General features: G+C 36.4%; 1 protein-coding gene across 1 annotated transcript; it reads left to right on the top strand.

Annotated features, from left to right (window-relative positions):
* Nucleotides 1-560: 560 nt before the first annotated feature.
* POU1F1 (POU class 1 homeobox 1) lies at nt 561-16831 on the top strand. The gene is made up of 6 exons (XM_008704606.2): nt 561-1019; nt 3368-3517; nt 12281-12505; nt 14801-14965; nt 15692-15752; nt 16621-16831. The coding sequence occupies exons 1-6, from the start codon at nt 878-880 to the stop codon at nt 16829-16831; spliced, it is 954 nt and encodes a 317-aa protein (XP_008702828.1). The 5' UTR covers nt 561-877.
* The last annotated feature ends 995 nt before the right edge of the window (nt 16832-17826 follow it).

The following is a 17826-nucleotide window of genomic DNA, read 5'->3' as shown; positions in this document are numbered from 1 at the left end:
AGGACAGTATGGTAAAGAACTCACACAGATGTGAGCTTTGCATGAGGTGAACTATATAGAAAGTGCCTAGAATAGTGTCAGCTTCTAGTGTGAATGAATGTGAACTAAATGTTCATTCTTAATGAGTAAATTGAAATCAAGGGAAAGGTACTATATCACTCATGTTTATCTTCTCTACACAGTACTAAAATTTCATTCAATATTTTTCTATTTTCTATTTATAATACATAACAAATTTACATAATTTTCCACAATTGCATTGTTGAGTCTGAATCAGTAGTTGGCAATATATTCATTCTCCATATTTAGTCTTCTATGCATCTTTCAACGTAAACATCAGTATTTATAGTTTCTTAAAAATTGTGTAGTCTGTTTTATGTTATTTTGCAGATTGAACGAGAAGTTATCAAAAAGAATCTCCTATGTAAAAATTTGTTATTGTGTTAGTAACACAAAGACAGCTAGAATTTTTCAATTCATTTTAGGATTATTTCTTGGAGGGACACTGACTTCTGAAGTTCTTGAATCCTTTCTAAAATGTCTGAATCACAAAAGTTCTCAAACAAGTTTCAGGTTTCTCCCTTTCCCTCCATCTATACCCCAGAACCAGGTTCCCTCTTGGGCATGGATTATGTTTGGCTGAGAAGGAAGAAGGTTCAGATTGATAAAGCAATACCCCTGGGAAAAGACGATTAACATGTATAAAGGGATTTCCCTGCAGTATAAGTACCAAGCACGCGCCCTCCCGCCGCTCCGGGACCTTCCTGATGTATATATGCAGGTAGTGAGATTTGAAACGGCCCTTGGAAACAGTAATAGAATAAAACTCTGATTTGGGGAGCAGCAGTTCTCCTCAGTTTTCTACTGTCTTGTGGGAATGAGTTGCCAACCTTTTACTTCGGCTGATACCTTTATACCTCTCAATTCTGAGGCTTCTGCGACTCTGCCTCTGATCATGCATCACAGCGCAGCCGAGTGCCTCCCAGTCTCCAACCACGCCACCAACGTGATGTCCACAGGTACGGACTCCCGCACCGGTCTGCCTGTGGCCGGGCCGAAGCGTTGCAGGATGGATGCTTTGAATCTTGGTAGTTTAGAGCTTCTTGGTTCTTCTATTTCACCTTCATTTTAATTGGTTTTAAGTTAAATCGGAAGAATGTTTTAAAAAGCCAAACTACCTAAGACATTTTTAAAGAATACTATTAAGTGTAGTAATTTCAATTGTTGGTTTTATTATAAGGAAGATCTATTTTCTACAAAAGTAAACAGCGAGTCTGGGTGTTTTTAATCCAAAAAAAAAAAAAAAACATGTTTATGTAAACATTTATGGGTCAGGAACAAAACTAAAGAAACAGTCTAAATAGTGTTGAAAGGTGTTACTTCTTTATCTTAAAGATTTATCTGGTTTTACTGTGTCTAAAAACAGCCATATACTTTGTAGTAGCCATATACCTTGAATGATTCCCAATACCAACAACAATGGATTTCAAAGAAGAATATAATTAAGTGGTTTTAACAAATATTTTTAGCATAATTCAAAACTCAAAAATCAAAGCTAGAAGCAATATGTAGCATTCAGAGCCCACAAACTGTGTTAAAATAGCTTAAAACTGAATTCTGGATAGGCTTCAATTTCTCTAACCAAGTTTTAATATTTTCTTATGGAACTTTCTAACATAAAAATTAAGCTTGAAAATTTGAATATATGGTCTCAAATGTATCAAATAGGTATGTGTTGCTAATGCGTCCTTCATGCGGTAACAAAGTTTTTAAAGTAGCTTTATAAATGGACAAAGTCTTCAGTTTCTTTCATATGTAAGTTTGGATTAATATGCAGCTGAATTTTTAAAATCTAGAGAGTGAATATTTGGATTTTTGGTGAAATCATTAATATAAAGGGGTTTTTTGTTTTGTTTTGTTTTTTCATCTACCAAAGATTCTCACAATTTAAATAAAAAGACAATAATGGGAGTTTCCAAACACATTTTTTAGAAAATATAAAGTATTTTAACCAAAAATATGTACTAGAAATAAATTTAAACAATTATCACATAACTAATTATATATTTTAAATAATCTAAATAGAAACTTAAATAATATTTAAATATATGATAATAGCATTGATTTTATAATTTTTCCAGCAAATTATAAATTACTAGGTAAGAAACTAGAAATATTGCTTATAATGAGAAGAACACTTGGATATTACATGGATTTCTTGTTTATTTAATTTTAGATTGCAGAGTAAGATTTTTACGTGTAACCATTATAATGTAAAATGACTTCAGTTCTTTCTACATGTTAATTATAAAATGAAAATTTGTGCAGGTATTTTAAAATATTGAAGATTTATCAATAGTAAGAGAAGATGTTTTGCTTTCTGAAGTGACCTCATGTCTTTAATCACTGGATTGTATCTCAATATTTTCAAAGGATTCTAATTCTATACTTTATAATATATCATATTTATTCAAGGATTTATGATCATATATTCATGAAAACCCACCATTATATTCAGGATATGAAGGAAAAATTAGAAAATAAAATACATAAAGAAACAGTGGTTTTATTGTCAATACCCAAACTCTAGTCAACTTGGTGATTCATGTTTAAAGTTTACTAAAAATTAAGGAATTTAAATTTACTTTCATAATATACATTGATTCCATAAGGCAAGTAACTATTTATGAATGGTTATGTTTATATACTGGGTTCAACCATTATGGATCTCAAGTCATTCAGCAATCAGTTTTTTTTGACCAGCTTTATTATTGGAATTGTTGAACTGATTGCATGCAGAAAACCTACCACCTTTTGGTTTCAACATCAGCATAAATGCATCATACATTGTCACAGATTTTTCATAAACCTCTGAATTTACTGGGGTTTGTATCCAATTAGAGGCTAGTTGGTTGGCCATTTTCTCTTTGATGGAATAAATTTGTTAGGAGAATAAGCAGAAGTAAAGATTGTTCAAGAGTGGATTTCTGTATTCATTCTTCCGGAGAAAGACCGCTATTTAATACCATATTACACGAGATTTTAAAGAGATTATTCCTCTAGTCAGTTTATTGTAATATCTATATGGGATGGAACCTAAAGGATTCTGCAACTCCCGGTTGAGCAACGTGAACTGGTCAGTCACCCCTTCACAGAGCACAACATAGTTAATGAATGCTATCATCCACACTGATGATTTATGATCTGATTACTTGAGACAAACTTTGATTTCTGCTTTTAACCTATTCATCAGAGAATTTCCCCCAAGTGAAAACAAATTACTGCCATATAACTTTAAGAATCACATAAATGTGTATTTTTGCAATGAAATGAATGTGTCTTGAATCCTCATACATTTTCTTACCAGTCCCGTCTATTTTGTCTTTGATCCAAACTCCTAAATGTTTGCGTGCATATTTCTCGGTGCCAACGTTGGGAAACACAGCAACGGGACTTCATTACTCTGTTCCTTCCTGTCATTATGGAAACCAGCCATCGACCTATGGAGTGATGGCAGGTAAGAAAAACTGTCTGTGTATATGAGATTGAGTTTGGGGACACCTAGATGGATTTCTTGGGTCTGAGGGAATTTTGAGCAGAGCATATCATGAAATTCTCAACTCTTAACCTTGGAAATTGCTGGTAAACCACTACTTATCAAAATGTTCCCTGACATGGGATCCCTTCAGTGACCATAGTGGTTAAGCCTTATCGCCCCTGTTCTCCATAACCCTGAACGTCTGTGCTTCATTCTTTTGTTTGCTTTGTATGGTTTTTACTCTGATTGACTACTACCAAACTGCTGATCGTCACTTGATGTCATCAGTGGGCTCGATCCCGTAATAATATGGTAGTGACTAACCTCATATGGTTATTTAAATTTTTTTAATTTAAATTCAGTTAGCCAACGTATAGTACATCGCTAGTTTCTGATATAATCAATGATTCATTAGTTGCGAATAACACCCAGTGCTCATCACAGCATGTGCCCTCCATAATGCCCACCACCCAGTTACCCCATCTCTCCACCCACCCCCCCTCCAGCAACCCTCAGTTTGTTTCCTGGTGTCAAGAGTCTCATATGGTTTGCCTCCCTCTCTGATCTCTTCCCCTTCAGTTTTCCCTTCCTTCCCCTAAATTATTTAAATTTAAACGTAAATTAGCTAAAATAAGGTCAAATTTGAGATAGAGTCCCTCAGTTGCACCAGCCCCATTTCAAGTGCTCACGAACCTCATGCGGCTACCCAAGCAGACAGCACAGGTGTACAAAACATGTCCCTCCCTGCACTATGTCCTCTGGACGTTTCGTCCATAAAGATAAATAAGACATTGAAAGCTAAGAGTCAATTGCAGTGGCTTTAGAGATAGTCATCTGAAGTTGTGGCAGCTCACAGTTGTTAGTCTTCAATGAGATTGAAGAGTTGAAGTAACTTATGTTTCTCCGCTGGATAAATAAAGCACCACTAAATCGAGGTTAATTATTTATTGATGCTTGTAGGAAAGCCGTGATAACACGTGCCTTAAGGAAGAGGAAAATCTGACCTAATCCATTCAGAACAAAACTTAACGACTTAATTTTAGGATATGGCCAGAAAAAAGATTTTGATGGTTTCATAGAGTACACAGTTTTCTACCCACGTTTTTTTAGCTATTCTTTGATCTTTTCTATTCATTACTGCAGCAGGGAGAGAATCTGATGGGTGACAGTAAACTCCTGGGGCTCGGTGTGAGAAAACAAGAGTGTGTGTGCACGTGAGAGAGAGGGAGAAGCTTTCGAATAAGGGATCCTATATTAGGGAAATCTTTTCTCACTGATGTGTTTTGTTATCATCTAGAATAAGTGACGGAAAAAAAAACCCATGGATTTAGGACTCTTAATTTGAAATAAAATTGAACAAAAAAATTAGTTCACCAACATTTAATTTCTCCATATTTTTTTCAGTTTGAGACTAAATAAAACACTAAAACTTTAAAATAAAATATTCCAGAACAAATTAGCTTCACTCACATCCTACCGAGCAGCATTCTGAATAAACTAGTAAAATGAAGACTGATGTTCTTAGTGATTACCTGTAAATCCTAGATTCTCTTTTTTTTTAATAATTATGAAATAGAGACAACCATATTTTTCCCTTTGAAAACTGGTCATTTATGATTCATATATTTAATACATAATCAGTATTCATGGTTAATGAGAACAGCCTTTGTTGATGATAAACTCCTTTCATTATAAAAATAGTAAAATGTGCATTTAGCCACTAGAGGTGCAGGCAGAATGCTTCGTGTGGTCCACACCACATTTTGATTATGAAGACAGGAAATGACAAGCACGTGGCCATTTGCTGCTGTCTCTTGGAGGGGAGTCAGAGTGATTCCCACAAACCCAGGTCCAACTTTAGGTGCCTTCTAAACCCAGCGACAGGCAGCAACGATTGCGGTTAGCACGAAGATAACATCAGCCACAGACCAAATACTTTGGGGGGGGGGAGGGTTAAGAGGGGCAAAAGGAGAGGGAGAGAGACTCTTAAGAAGGCTGCATGCCCAGTGCTGAGCCTGACGTGGGGCTCTATCTCAATCCTGAGGCATGACCTGAGCCAAAATGTGAACACTTAACCGACTGAGCCACCCAGGCGCCCCCCAAATACTTTAAGATGGTTTTTGCTACTACCTCCCTCCCCACCAGATCAAGGCCACCGGCTACTGGCCTAGTGAATTTGCAGCTGGCCTGAGAATTCTAACATGTTTCCAGTTTCCGGGCCCAGGTTCACAATGAGAGTCCACAGGCAGCCCAGCCTGTGCTGGTAAGTCCCCTCAGCAGGCACTCAGCAAACCCTCTTCCCCACTGCAGTTGAAAAGGAGAGGCCCCCAGAAGGGCCCTTTAAACGGATCCAAAGCCTGGGTTAGTACCATGAGGAGCAAAAATGGTTATCCTAAGATTTGAATGTATCACCATAGTCTTAAAAGTAAATATATGTTGTCACTGAAAGAAAAATTCACTATGGCAAGTGTAGAGATTATATCTGAATATGTTTTGAGAGTGGTCTGCTTTATTATTTGTTGGAATGTCACTATTTTGACATGTTTAGTGTGAGTATTTGCATCATAGCAGATTAAACCTCGGAGAATCCGAACTCTCCTGCCTTTATCCCCAGAGAAGCTACACAAATTGAGTTGTAAAACACAGGAATTCAAATGTAAGAGAGCAAAGGTATAAAATACACGAGAGAAACCTGGTTAATGTCATTAGAATTTTCTGAGAAGTCCCAGGGCAGTCACAGAGAATCACATATCTCACACAACTCACAGAAGCATCTTCTCATCTACAACAAAGACAGGTGCATTGCCTCACGTGCCATATGAAAGGAAAGCTGGAGAAAGACCTACATTTCAAAGCATATGAAATTGCTTTATTTTAATGTGGTAATCTTATAACCCATACTCTGATGCTTACGTTTAGTTTGAGCATTTCATTAAATGAATAACCCAGTGGAAGGGAAGAGCTGTAGCTAACGTTTTGTTAAGGTTGATAGAGAGGACTTTGCAATTATCAGATGAATCCTCTGTGCCTTATCGTCCAGGTGTGGGCACAGCAAAAAGAATGACTAATTGGGAGCAATGAATTAGCTGCACCATGAACTAATTACAAACATTGTTCAAGTCACTTAACCTCTCTGAGTTTTGGTCTCGCTCTTTTTTTTTTTTTTTATGTGCTTCACTTTCTTTTTATTTTTAATTTTTATTTTACTTTATTATTAACATATACCGTATTATTTGTTGCAGGGGTACAGGTCTGTGGCTCATCAGTCTTACACAATACACAGCGCTCACCAGAGCACATACCCTCCCCAGTGTCCATCAGCCAGCCACCCCATCCCCCCACACCCCTCCCCTCCAGCAACCTCTGTTTGTTTCCAGAGATTAAGAGTCTCTTATGGTTTGTCTCCCTCTCTGGTTTTGTCTTGTTTCATTTTTTCCTCTCTTCCCCTATGATCCTCAGTATTGTTTCTGAAATTCCACATATCAGTGAGATCATATGATAATTGTCTTTCTCTGATTGAGTTAATTCGCTCAGCATAATACCCTCTAGTTCCATCCACGTTGTTGTCAGTGGTTTCAGTCTCTTCGTATGTGAGCTGTGGTGAGTGCCACCACTCTGTTGAAGCTGAATTGTGGCAGATTTGTACCAACTCGACCCGTTTTCCTATGATCTTCTCTTTAGATACATTTGCAACTAAATGCCTTCTGTGCCTTCACTCCTGAGAATTTAGGGAATTCAACAGCCTACAGTGAATTAAAGGTGCTCTTCAAAATCTCTTCTAGATAAACACAACATAAAAGAACAACAACAGCAAAAGCCCCCAAACTAATTCTTGGGTGTCCGGAATTGTTTCTGTTCCCTGGTTTCCAAAGCTGGGTGAAGCTGGCGAGGATTCTCAGCGGGCTGTCCACCCTGTCCGCCCTCCTCTGGAAACAGTGTCTCAGCCACGCAGGGATGACAGTGACCCAGCCAGCTCAGAGCATATAATGGCCAAACCAAGGTGCCGTGTGGGAGTCCTCGTTTAAAAATTAATTTTAAGAGAAAAGCAAAATAGCAGAGGTTTGGGAATTAACCACGAAGATGGATGCCCATTTTTTGTTGTTTTATTTTTTAATGGGAAGTGGTTAATAAGAGAAAAGATCATTACGACTGAAAGCACCCTCTCCACTGTTCCTATGCACAAAGCAACAGAAATCAGTTTGATGGTTGACATGGAGATATAGTCAGCTTTGGAGCCCATCTCTTATTCTTAAATTATTTTCTTTCTTCTTCTCCTTCTTTTTCTCTTCATTCCTGTGCTCCTCTTCATCCTTCTTTCACCTCCTCCCTCCCTCCCTCCTTTTTCTTCTTTCTTCTTCTTCCTCCTTTTTTCTCCTCCTCCTCTTCCATTTTCTTTCTCCCTAACTTGTTCTGGTTGTGTTGACTCTGAGGGAAGTAGTAATTCTGAAGATTTTTTACCTCCGAATCAGAAAAGGCAGTTCAGTAGCAGTAACATGAGGTATTTTCCCTAAGTTTTCTTAGTCTCTCAACTACTCAGTTTCATCACTAGAGCAGGAAAGCAGCCAGAGGCGACGTGCAAACATAGGTGCGTGGCCGTGTCCCAGATAAATGACACCACCAGGCGGAGGATCCCTGTTGTATATGGATAGGATTTACCAAGGCACAAAAGAAAAAAGATCACAATTCACATTTATGCTTTGCATTGTCTTGTGTGATGAAAAAGAAATAAATGGAAATATTCAGATACACATTTCTTTGCATGTCTCCGGCAACACGGCATATTTTACCGTATCCCTCTGCTTTCCCTGTGTGTTCTTTGACGGCTTCACGCCTGTAACCTCAGAGATGTTGTCACTTAGCATCGGCAGGACCACGTGCTCCAGAAGAGCAATTTGCCCCCTACCATGCCTCTACCTCCCCATTGCCTGCTTTAGAAGATGTACCCCTTCTCCCACTTCCGCCGCACGGAACTATATACACAGCAATTTAGAAGGGCTTTGCTGGATTAATCTACAGGGTGAGGATATACTTTGGGCTATAAATACCGTGCACACTTCCAGGCTCTTTAGCTGTGCGCTGCTCTAGGCTCGCAGGCAATTTTGCTTTATCAATGTTTTGGAAATTGTTTATGAGACCTTGGCTGTGCAGGACTCCCTGCTTCTTTTATCTTCTTCCTATTTTTTTTCTTGTTCAATAATCCATGCTTTAGAAAGATTTTAAAAATATCTTGCCATAGAAACCATACCAGTCACTCTGCACTTTCCCCCAGATACAGGATCACAGATACTGCCGTTCGTTTGGCTTGCCTGTGACTGTCCTCGTGAATTTCTGTTTAAGGTTAGCGCCAGGAAAACCGCGTCTGTGTGGATAACTGTGCGTGTATTCACGGAATGAAAAGCACAAACGTATCACACATCGTGTTTTCCTCTTTGCTCTGAACATGGTATTTCCTGTGCTCTTTTCATGGACTCGTGTTCAGATTTATTCTTTAAATGTTGATTTTTTCCCCCGGAGTATTTATAACATATAAGCTACCTTTATAATTTTCCAGAAATAGGGGTGACTATCTTCTAAGATTGTAATGATTATATCTTTGTCTGAAAGCATCTGTTTGATGTAGCCAAATGTGTTTAAACTGCAGATGTCTTTAAAGGAAAGTCATCAGGTTTACCTGAGGACAGACTGCCGGAAAAATGAACGAGGTGTTTGTTTGATGTGGTTTATTGCAGTGTTCATTGGACTTCGGTTCTGGTTTTCACTGTATAGTTGATTCATTACGGCAGCCAAGGGAGGTTATTGCCTTTTACTTAAATTTTCTAAATTTTAAATTGTGAACAAAAAAATAGTCTTTCTAGCTCACTTACATAAGGCTAGGAAGATGGCAAATGTGAAATGAACACAGCACAAAGCAGCACATGGAAGATTTGTAGTGGTGTGTGACTGTGGTCAGCAAGAAAAATTGAAAATAATGACCAAGACTGCTAACAGATTCAGAACTTATGGCTTATCCTATAAAAGATACATAACAAATTACTTATGGAAAATAAAAATAATTTGACATAGGTTAAACGAGTTATCTAAAGTACCTTAAAATACATTACATGTGCAAAATCGAACAGCAGTCTGCACATATGTACACAGGGAGATATTACTCAGCCTTAAATAAAGAATGAGATGGGGGCGCCTGAGTGGCTCACTTGGTTAAGCATCCAACTCTTGATTTCAGCTCAGTTCATGATCTCAGGGTTGAGTTCAAGCCCCACGTCTGGCTCCATGCTGGGCATGCAGCCTGCTTAAGATTCTCTTTCTCCCTCCCCCTTTGCCCCTCCTCCCCCTCTCTAAAACAAACAGAAAAAAAAGAGAGAGAGAGATGGCTATTTGTGAAAACATGGGTGGATCTAGAGGGTATTATGCTAAGTGAAATAAGTCAGGGAAAGGTAAATACCATATGAGTTCATTTATATGTGAGATCTAAAAAACAAAACAAATGAACAAACAAAGTAGAAAGAGACCCATAAATATAAAGAAAAAAGTGATGGTGCCAGAGGAAAGTGGGTAGAGAAATGGGCAAAATGGGTGAAGGGGAGTGGGAGATACAGGCTTCCAGTCACGGGGTGAGTCACAGGGATGACAGGTACAGCCCAGGGACCATAGTCAATGATGCTGTAATGGCATCATCTGTGATGGATGGTACCCATACTGACAGCACGCGGAGCGTAACATATCGGGTTGTTCAATCACTGGACTGGACCCCTGAAACTAATGTAAATTGTGTGTCAATTATACTTCAATTAAAAAAAAATAATATAGTAAGAAAGAGAAAAAACCCAGCAACCTAATTTTTGCTCACTGCTTTTACTCTTTTTCAGAGTATTTCATCATTAAGTGTCTTGAGTGACATGTGGTATTTTTGAATGATGAAAGAAGATTTTTCATATATCTAACATCTAACTCTGAAAGCCTAAGTGAAAACAAAGTCTTGAGATAAATACCAAGTAAATGCTAAAATAAATGTGATCAGTATTCTTTTAATGTACGTTAGTCTTTCCTTTTACTTCAACTAGCAGAAATCCAAAACTAATAGAAAGCTAAAAATAAACCCCCAAATTAACAACCATTTTCAAAAATGGAACTATGTACTAAATTAAAAATTGACAAAACTGCTTTTAAAAATGTTATCTGGTCTGATCAATATACTACCCACTAAAGCATAAAATGGATGATTAACGGACTTTAAAAAGTAAGACAATAATTTGGTTTATAAAAGCATAGATTTTTTTAGACAAGAATACTTTCTTTCAAATATTTTTCACAGCAGCTAAATTTATTTTATGCTATTTTGTTTAACCCCTCACTTGTATATTTACTTTGCTTCAAGATAAAAAGATAGTCTATTGGGGGTACACTTTATAATTACATATTGTCATATAAATAATACAAGCCAACAATTTGCTGACTTACACTATTCTTTGGTCATTACATATTGATATGTTAATGTAAGATTTATATATTCTGGAAATCTACATTACTCATGTCTTTGGTTTGTGAATGTATATAGAGAGAAATAATAGGTAACATAAACTTGATATATTTTTCCAGTGTTCTCAAGATTGATTATTGCATATATTCTATAGCAATTTATTTTTAGTTTAAATATTTATTTATAATCATAAGAAAAATGACTAATTACCAAATATTTAATTTATATCAAAATGTCTTCATTATACAAATGTCATTTAATGTAAATCGAAGTGAAATCTCTACCAATAAAAATGTGATGTGTTAAGAAAAACAGAAATAAAATGTCTGGAAATTTGGCTTATGCTATCCTGTCACCCATTGAGAAACTCTTCTTTCCAAGTAAAGAATGAAATCAGGAGACAATTTTTTTAAAAATAGATCTTTTAGTGGGTTCTTTTTGGTGATTTATCATTTAACCCAATTGATCTAACGCTTCATTGTCTGTGGATGAATGCCCATCATATCTAGAATTGCACCCTTCCCACCACTTATTTTTCTTCTTAAATAATAATCAAGAAATGATTCCACTATATTGTATACTTTTCAAGAAATCTTGATGCTGACTTTTTAAATAGAACTTTAAAAATTACCTTTTGTCTATTCACTCCTTGAATCTATTTAACCATATTAATGTATTTTATGTTCTCATAATTTTCTTTTTACCTGCCTTTGTTAAACTTTTAAAAAGACATGACGATTTCCCCCTTGAAATTAAGCATTATCTGATAAAACAGTGGAGCTTCTTAATATTGTAAAATCAGTTTTCGAATCCTAAGAAAACTTCCCAGCATAGCACTTAACTATATGCCTTGATTCCAATAAACATCACTGATTTTTTGTGTAATGAATTAAGAAAACAGAGATCAAAATATACATCCTGGTTTCAGTGGAACCTCAGATTCGCAGGAACCAGATATCTTTTAAGAGAAAAATGAAATAATGAAAACATACCTCTGAGAGAATTTGCTTATTTCTATTTTAATTATTTTTCCTTTGGCATTATTTTTGTTTTCACTGCCCTGAGGAAGGTGGAAAGGAAATAATCACCTTTTTACTAAGCTACTCTGACTTCTATTTCAGACGGCTGAATGTCAGTTAACCTTTGAGAATTGTGACGGCTGCAGGGGAATAATGGGTTCTAAGTGGCAAAACTTTTGCTTGTATAGAAATGGGGGATAATTACAAATGGCCCTTTTCTTTTCTTTCTCTGTTTCTTCACAGGTAGCTTAACCCCTTGTCTTTATAAGTTTCCTGACCATACCTTGAGTCATGGCTTTCCGCCCATGCACCAGCCTCTCCTGGCGGAGGACCCCACAGTCACGGATTTCAAGCAGGAGCTCAGGCGGAAAAGTAAATTAGTCGAAGAGCCAATAGACATGGATTCTCCGGAAATCCGAGAACTTGAGAAGTTTGCCAATGAATTTAAAGTGAGAAGAATTAAGTTAGGTATGCACTTTTTAAGAGTAACGGGTATACAACTTGGTCTGCAAATCCTTACGATGTTACTGTTCAGTCTCTTATACTCTGCTCGGAAGTGCAAGATACTTCTCATTATCTGTGCTGTGGATTTAAGTTACTCTAATTATGAAAATCCTACAAGAAAACCCTTTATTTCCTTGTTAATTCTTGATATCCTAAATACACAGATTTTTAAACTAGTGATATTTTTTTCAACTTCCCTAGCTTTGAAGTGCTGGTTTTACTCCCTATTTTATTTGAACTTTTCTAGATGAGCCATTCATATGATTCAAAGGCATAAAGGGTGCAAGCGAAACGTATCTTTTATGTTTCTTTCCTGTTTATCAATGTTGTTGGTTTCTTTGCACCCTTCCAGAAATATATTTTGCACATACAAGCAAATACATACATTTCTTCATACAGATTTTTTATTTAACTATTTTATAGAGCTTTCCTTATTAAATTTTACAGAGATTTTTTTTAAATGGGTCTATGAAATTCCATTTCGTGAATATATTATTTAACCAGTCCCCTACTGACGATAAATTTAGGTTGTCTCCAATCTTACATTGTTAAAAAACAATCCTACGATGATTCACTCCATAAATGCCGTTTCGTACCTGTGTAAATAGATGTGTAGGACACATGTTAAAAGCACAATTTCTTAAAGTGCACGTATATTTGTAATTCTGATAGATGTTGAGAAACTGGCCTATATAGAGGTTGTGCCAAATTTTACCACCACCCTGAGTGTCTCTTGGCAAACTCCTTAGAATATAATTTTTATGAAAGCAAGAGTTTTTTCTTTTTTTTTTTTTTCCTTAAATTTTTATTTTTCCTTAAAGACATAGCCTCAGCACTTGGAACAGTGACTGACAGCACAGAGAATAACTAAATTATTGAAGGAAAACTATTGTTTAATCTTTTGGATCTTCGCAAATCAGATAGGTCCAAGTGGCCCCATGGTAGTTTTTTTGTGTGTTTTTGGGTTTTTTTTGTGTGTGTGTTTGGTTTTTTTGTTTTGTTTTGTTTTTCTTGAGAGGGGAAGAATGAGCGCGCGAGAAAGTGGTGGGAGAGAGGCATAGGGAGAGGGAGACAGAGAATCTTAAGCAGGCTGAACGACCAGCACAGAGCCCCACACGGGGCTCAATCTCACGACCCTGAGATCATGACCTGAGCCAAAATCAGGAATCTGATGCTTACCTGCCCGAGCCACTCAGGCGCGACGGTGGTTTCATTTTAAATTTATGAGTGAAGATTGAAAAGTATTATTTCATGTGTTTTACAGTCATTTGTAATTCTTTCTCTGTGAACTGTCTGTCCATAGGCTTTGCACACTCTCTTTTCAGTAGTGTTTTTAAGATAAAATAACTATAAATTAACCTTGATTTAAATTCATGAAATAGTGTATCTTTTAAATGGATTGAAAATGATAGTTCCACCCTCTGCACTTGTGGAACAAACCACAGGTAATTCTGTAATGATATTTATTGATGGGCATCATATGTAACCATTTTATGCATACAGATTTATAGCTTTAGGCCCTGAATTAATATACAGTTACTATATGGAATAAAAACAGCGGTAGGCATCTTTATAACAACCATTTTCAGTTTGCTGTTTATATTGTTGTGAATATTTCAAATTCCATGTTGATGGTTGATATCGACTTGTACTCTAAAAATGTTTTGAGACAACCAGTAAGGATCTTTGGCCTGAAGATAGAAACATTACCAAATGATATAATAAATGTGCTTAGAGATACAGTTAAAATATTAGGTGATCACAGTCTTGTAATAAACATGTTTTCAGGGGAAGTAAGCATAAGTCTTAGTTTTATTTGGTACCTTTTAACAATATAGTTGAATTTTATACTCTTACTGTTGAGATACAAATATATCATCGTATAATTTATGCATTATATTTAATATACTATATTGTTGAGCATATATCATATATTTAATAATAATAGAGAGCAAGAATTTGTAAGTATCTTATAAAAAGTGTTTATGACACATCTATCCATTTTCACTAAATACTGTGAATGGCGGGGGTTCCTGTCTGAATTCTTTTTACTTCTGGAAAAAATTAACTACAAGTAGTTTTTAAAGTACCAGACAAGTCTCCACTGAACTTACTAAGTAATTCTAAATTGCCAATGAACATATGCTTAAAAGCAATATTTAATAGTTAAAGCAAGACACAACGATTTCTGTGATACCCGGCCACAAAGAACACTTCTGGAAGAGCTGAAGCTGACGGGTCTCTCCTGCCCTTTCACAGGATACACCCAAACCAATGTTGGGGAAGCCCTCGCTGCTGTGCACGGCTCTGAATTCAGTCAAACCACTATCTGCCGATTCGAAAACCTGCAACTCAGCTTTAAAAATGCATGCAAGCTAAAAGCAATATTATCGAAATGGCTGGAGGAAGCTGAGCAAGTGGGAGGTACTGAGGTTACAGGCTCTGGGATGTTTTAACCTAAAAACGATGGCTTCTGTTGCTAGGATTTATGCGAAGCGGAGAGGTTTGAGGTTTAGTTGGGTTTTTTCTCTTTCAGATGAAAAATAGGTGTGTTTCATATTCCCGAAAAGAGGAAGGCTCATGCAAGTGTAGAAGTAAATTTACTGAGAAGGTAAAATATAGTGAGAAAAGAAGCTGTGGTAAGGACAGCTTTCTGGAAAACGTGGCAGAGGCATAAAGTGGTGAAATGATTTTTTTAACACATCCAGATTTTCTGGCTCTGTGCATACGGTAGTATATGTACATGAGTTTTTATAACCTGATATTACTGTAACCAGAGCATATCTGTACACACCAGCCTTCCGAGTACGTACATAAGCAATTGCTAATGTAATAAAATGATCTACTCATACTAATGTCAAGGCTGGGTAAAGAGCAAGGTTTGAAAGCATGTAAAGCAAGTGTTCCAAGAAGAGTGTGGTCAGGATATCATTTATAGACCGTTGTCTTTGCAAAGTTAGTATTTCTGCATTAACATTTGTGTCTTGGTCTTGTACTATAAAATGATGTAGAATGCAAAAATTTAAGACAAAAATGGATAGCACCTTTATTTCACATTGTTCTACAAAGAACATTTGAAACTCAAGTCTGATAGGTTTTTTTTTGAACCTACTTTGTTTTTTGTAATTACTTCCCTTTTCCCCATTACAGCTTTATACAATGAAAAAGTGGGCGTGAATGAAAGGAAAAGGAAGCGAAGAACAACTATCAGGTATTCTTTAGATAGATTACAACGTATAGAGGAGAGGGATACATACGATATACACAGAGAGAAGAGGGAGGGTAATATAGGTACAACATAATGTAAGTATATGGTGTCTAGAGTCAACAGAAAAAACAAGACTGGTGAAAAAGCATAATTTAATAATTTGGTAGTGAGAAATGGAGAGCTAGTAATTCTAAACATTTGATGGAAAAGTAGTTTATTTGATTCAAGAACACTTGCTCCACAAGTTTTCGATAAAATGGAAATTAAAAAAATCACTTCTACAAAGAGGGATCATTTCTGCTGTCGTTTTAGATACATCTGACTCTGGCAACTTGGTATCTATGTTATTAAAAATAGCAAAACTAGTCATCAGTGTTTCAGTCTCTTAAAGTCCAACATGATACCTTGCATTTCAAACCAAAAGATTGTTGGTTGATCTTTCGGTAATTTGCGTGAAAATTACAGAGGAAATGCTAAAATACAGGTTTTGTTTTGGTCGATGAGTTCACTAAACATTTCGTCTATTGTAAATCACACATGATTTCTGAGGGACATTTAGAAATGCCTGCACAAGTGTTCCTTTCCTTTTCAGGAAGTTAGTGCCCTCTAGTGGCACAGAGTGGGATACACGTAGAAAGCCCAGAATACCTTACTTCTTTCCTCCTGTGACTTGGCTCAGGATACCCTAAGACAAGCATCTACATATTCTAGAGACTGCACCTTTAGCTTTGTTGAAGCTTTGGAAGTGTTTTCAGAGTCTTTAAAAAATATTTTAATGTTGATATTTATGATATTCAACATTACTTAATTTTGATCTGCCAAACATCCTAAAAACACCACAATCTCACCCTTCTCCACCCCCTCCCCTCAGTATTGCTGCTAAAGATGCCCTGGAGAGACACTTTGGAGAACAGAATAAGCCTTCCTCTCAAGAGATCATGCGAATGGCTGAAGAACTGAACCTTGAGAAAGAAGTAGTAAGAGTTTGGTTTTGCAATCGAAGGCAGAGAGAAAAACGGGTGAAAACAAGTCTGAATCAGAGTTTATTTACTATTTCTAAGGAGCATCTTGAGTGCAGATAAAATTTGTTGTGTGATAGCCACTTTTTTTCTATTTTTCATTCCTTTCTCTTCTCCAACAAAAATAGAAATTAGTTATTTGGTTGGCTTCAAAAATCATTTTATATCAATAACTTTTGCAGAAGCTTTTCTACTTTTTTTAAAAAAAGAATACAATTTGAATGTTGACAAATTTTCTTTTAAATAATTATTCTCAGAAGCCAAGCTGTACATTTTTAAGCCAAAGATAGCAATAGGAATAAACAGTGCTTCTCTCTCAATCTTTCTCTCTCTCCCTCTTGCTCTCTCTACAAACACACACAGTGTGCATGTGGGTCTTTAAGATTCCTTTCTCAAAGGCTGTTTATTAGCTTTTTAACATTTCAGTCATAATGCCAAATAAAGAATATCACAATAGAAGACAGTTAGAAAATTGATTAACTAATGTCCTGCTTATCCTCAGCTCTGTTTGTTTGAACTGAATAGTTGGTTTGCACATAAGGGCAAAGGTGCCTTTGAATTTTATTAGTGCATTTAGAAATAATCGTAATCAGAAGCGACACTTTTTTATCTTTTTATTCTTCCCAGAGATTTCGCTTTTCTGATGTTAATTTATAGAAAATATGCTTTAGGGTTCGAGAAGCCCACACCGCTGCTCGGTAAGCTACAACAGCGCAGCGATGGCGTCTGGCGTGTCTGCCGTTGCTCCTCTGGCTCCTGGGGAAGTGTTTGCGCGTTGCGGGCACGCGGTCTTTGTTAAAGGAACAAAGGAGTGTGCTGTTAATGACTGCTACAAACTCGAAGGTGCCTAACTTAATAACATAATTTATTTTAAGTCTCACGACCTAGAAAATCGTCTGGGATGCTACCAGAAAAGACTATCACTTTGGTTTAATTGGTTAGAGTATGATTTATTATTGATGAAAGAGTTGGACATATTGAGTTTATAAATTTGGGGAATTATATACAAGGAATATATTTATTTAATTTATAAGAATGCACTTCTTTGAAACTTGCAA

The sequence above is a fragment of the Ursus maritimus genome, unplaced genomic scaffold, assembly GCF_017311325.1.
Source record: "Ursus maritimus isolate PB19 unplaced genomic scaffold, ASM1731132v1 scaffold_4, whole genome shotgun sequence".
NCBI classification, from domain to species: Eukaryota; Metazoa; Chordata; class Mammalia; order Carnivora; family Ursidae; genus Ursus; species Ursus maritimus.
The sequence above is the reverse complement of the archived record's forward strand: the minus strand, read 5'-3'. Positions and strand labels throughout refer to the sequence as shown.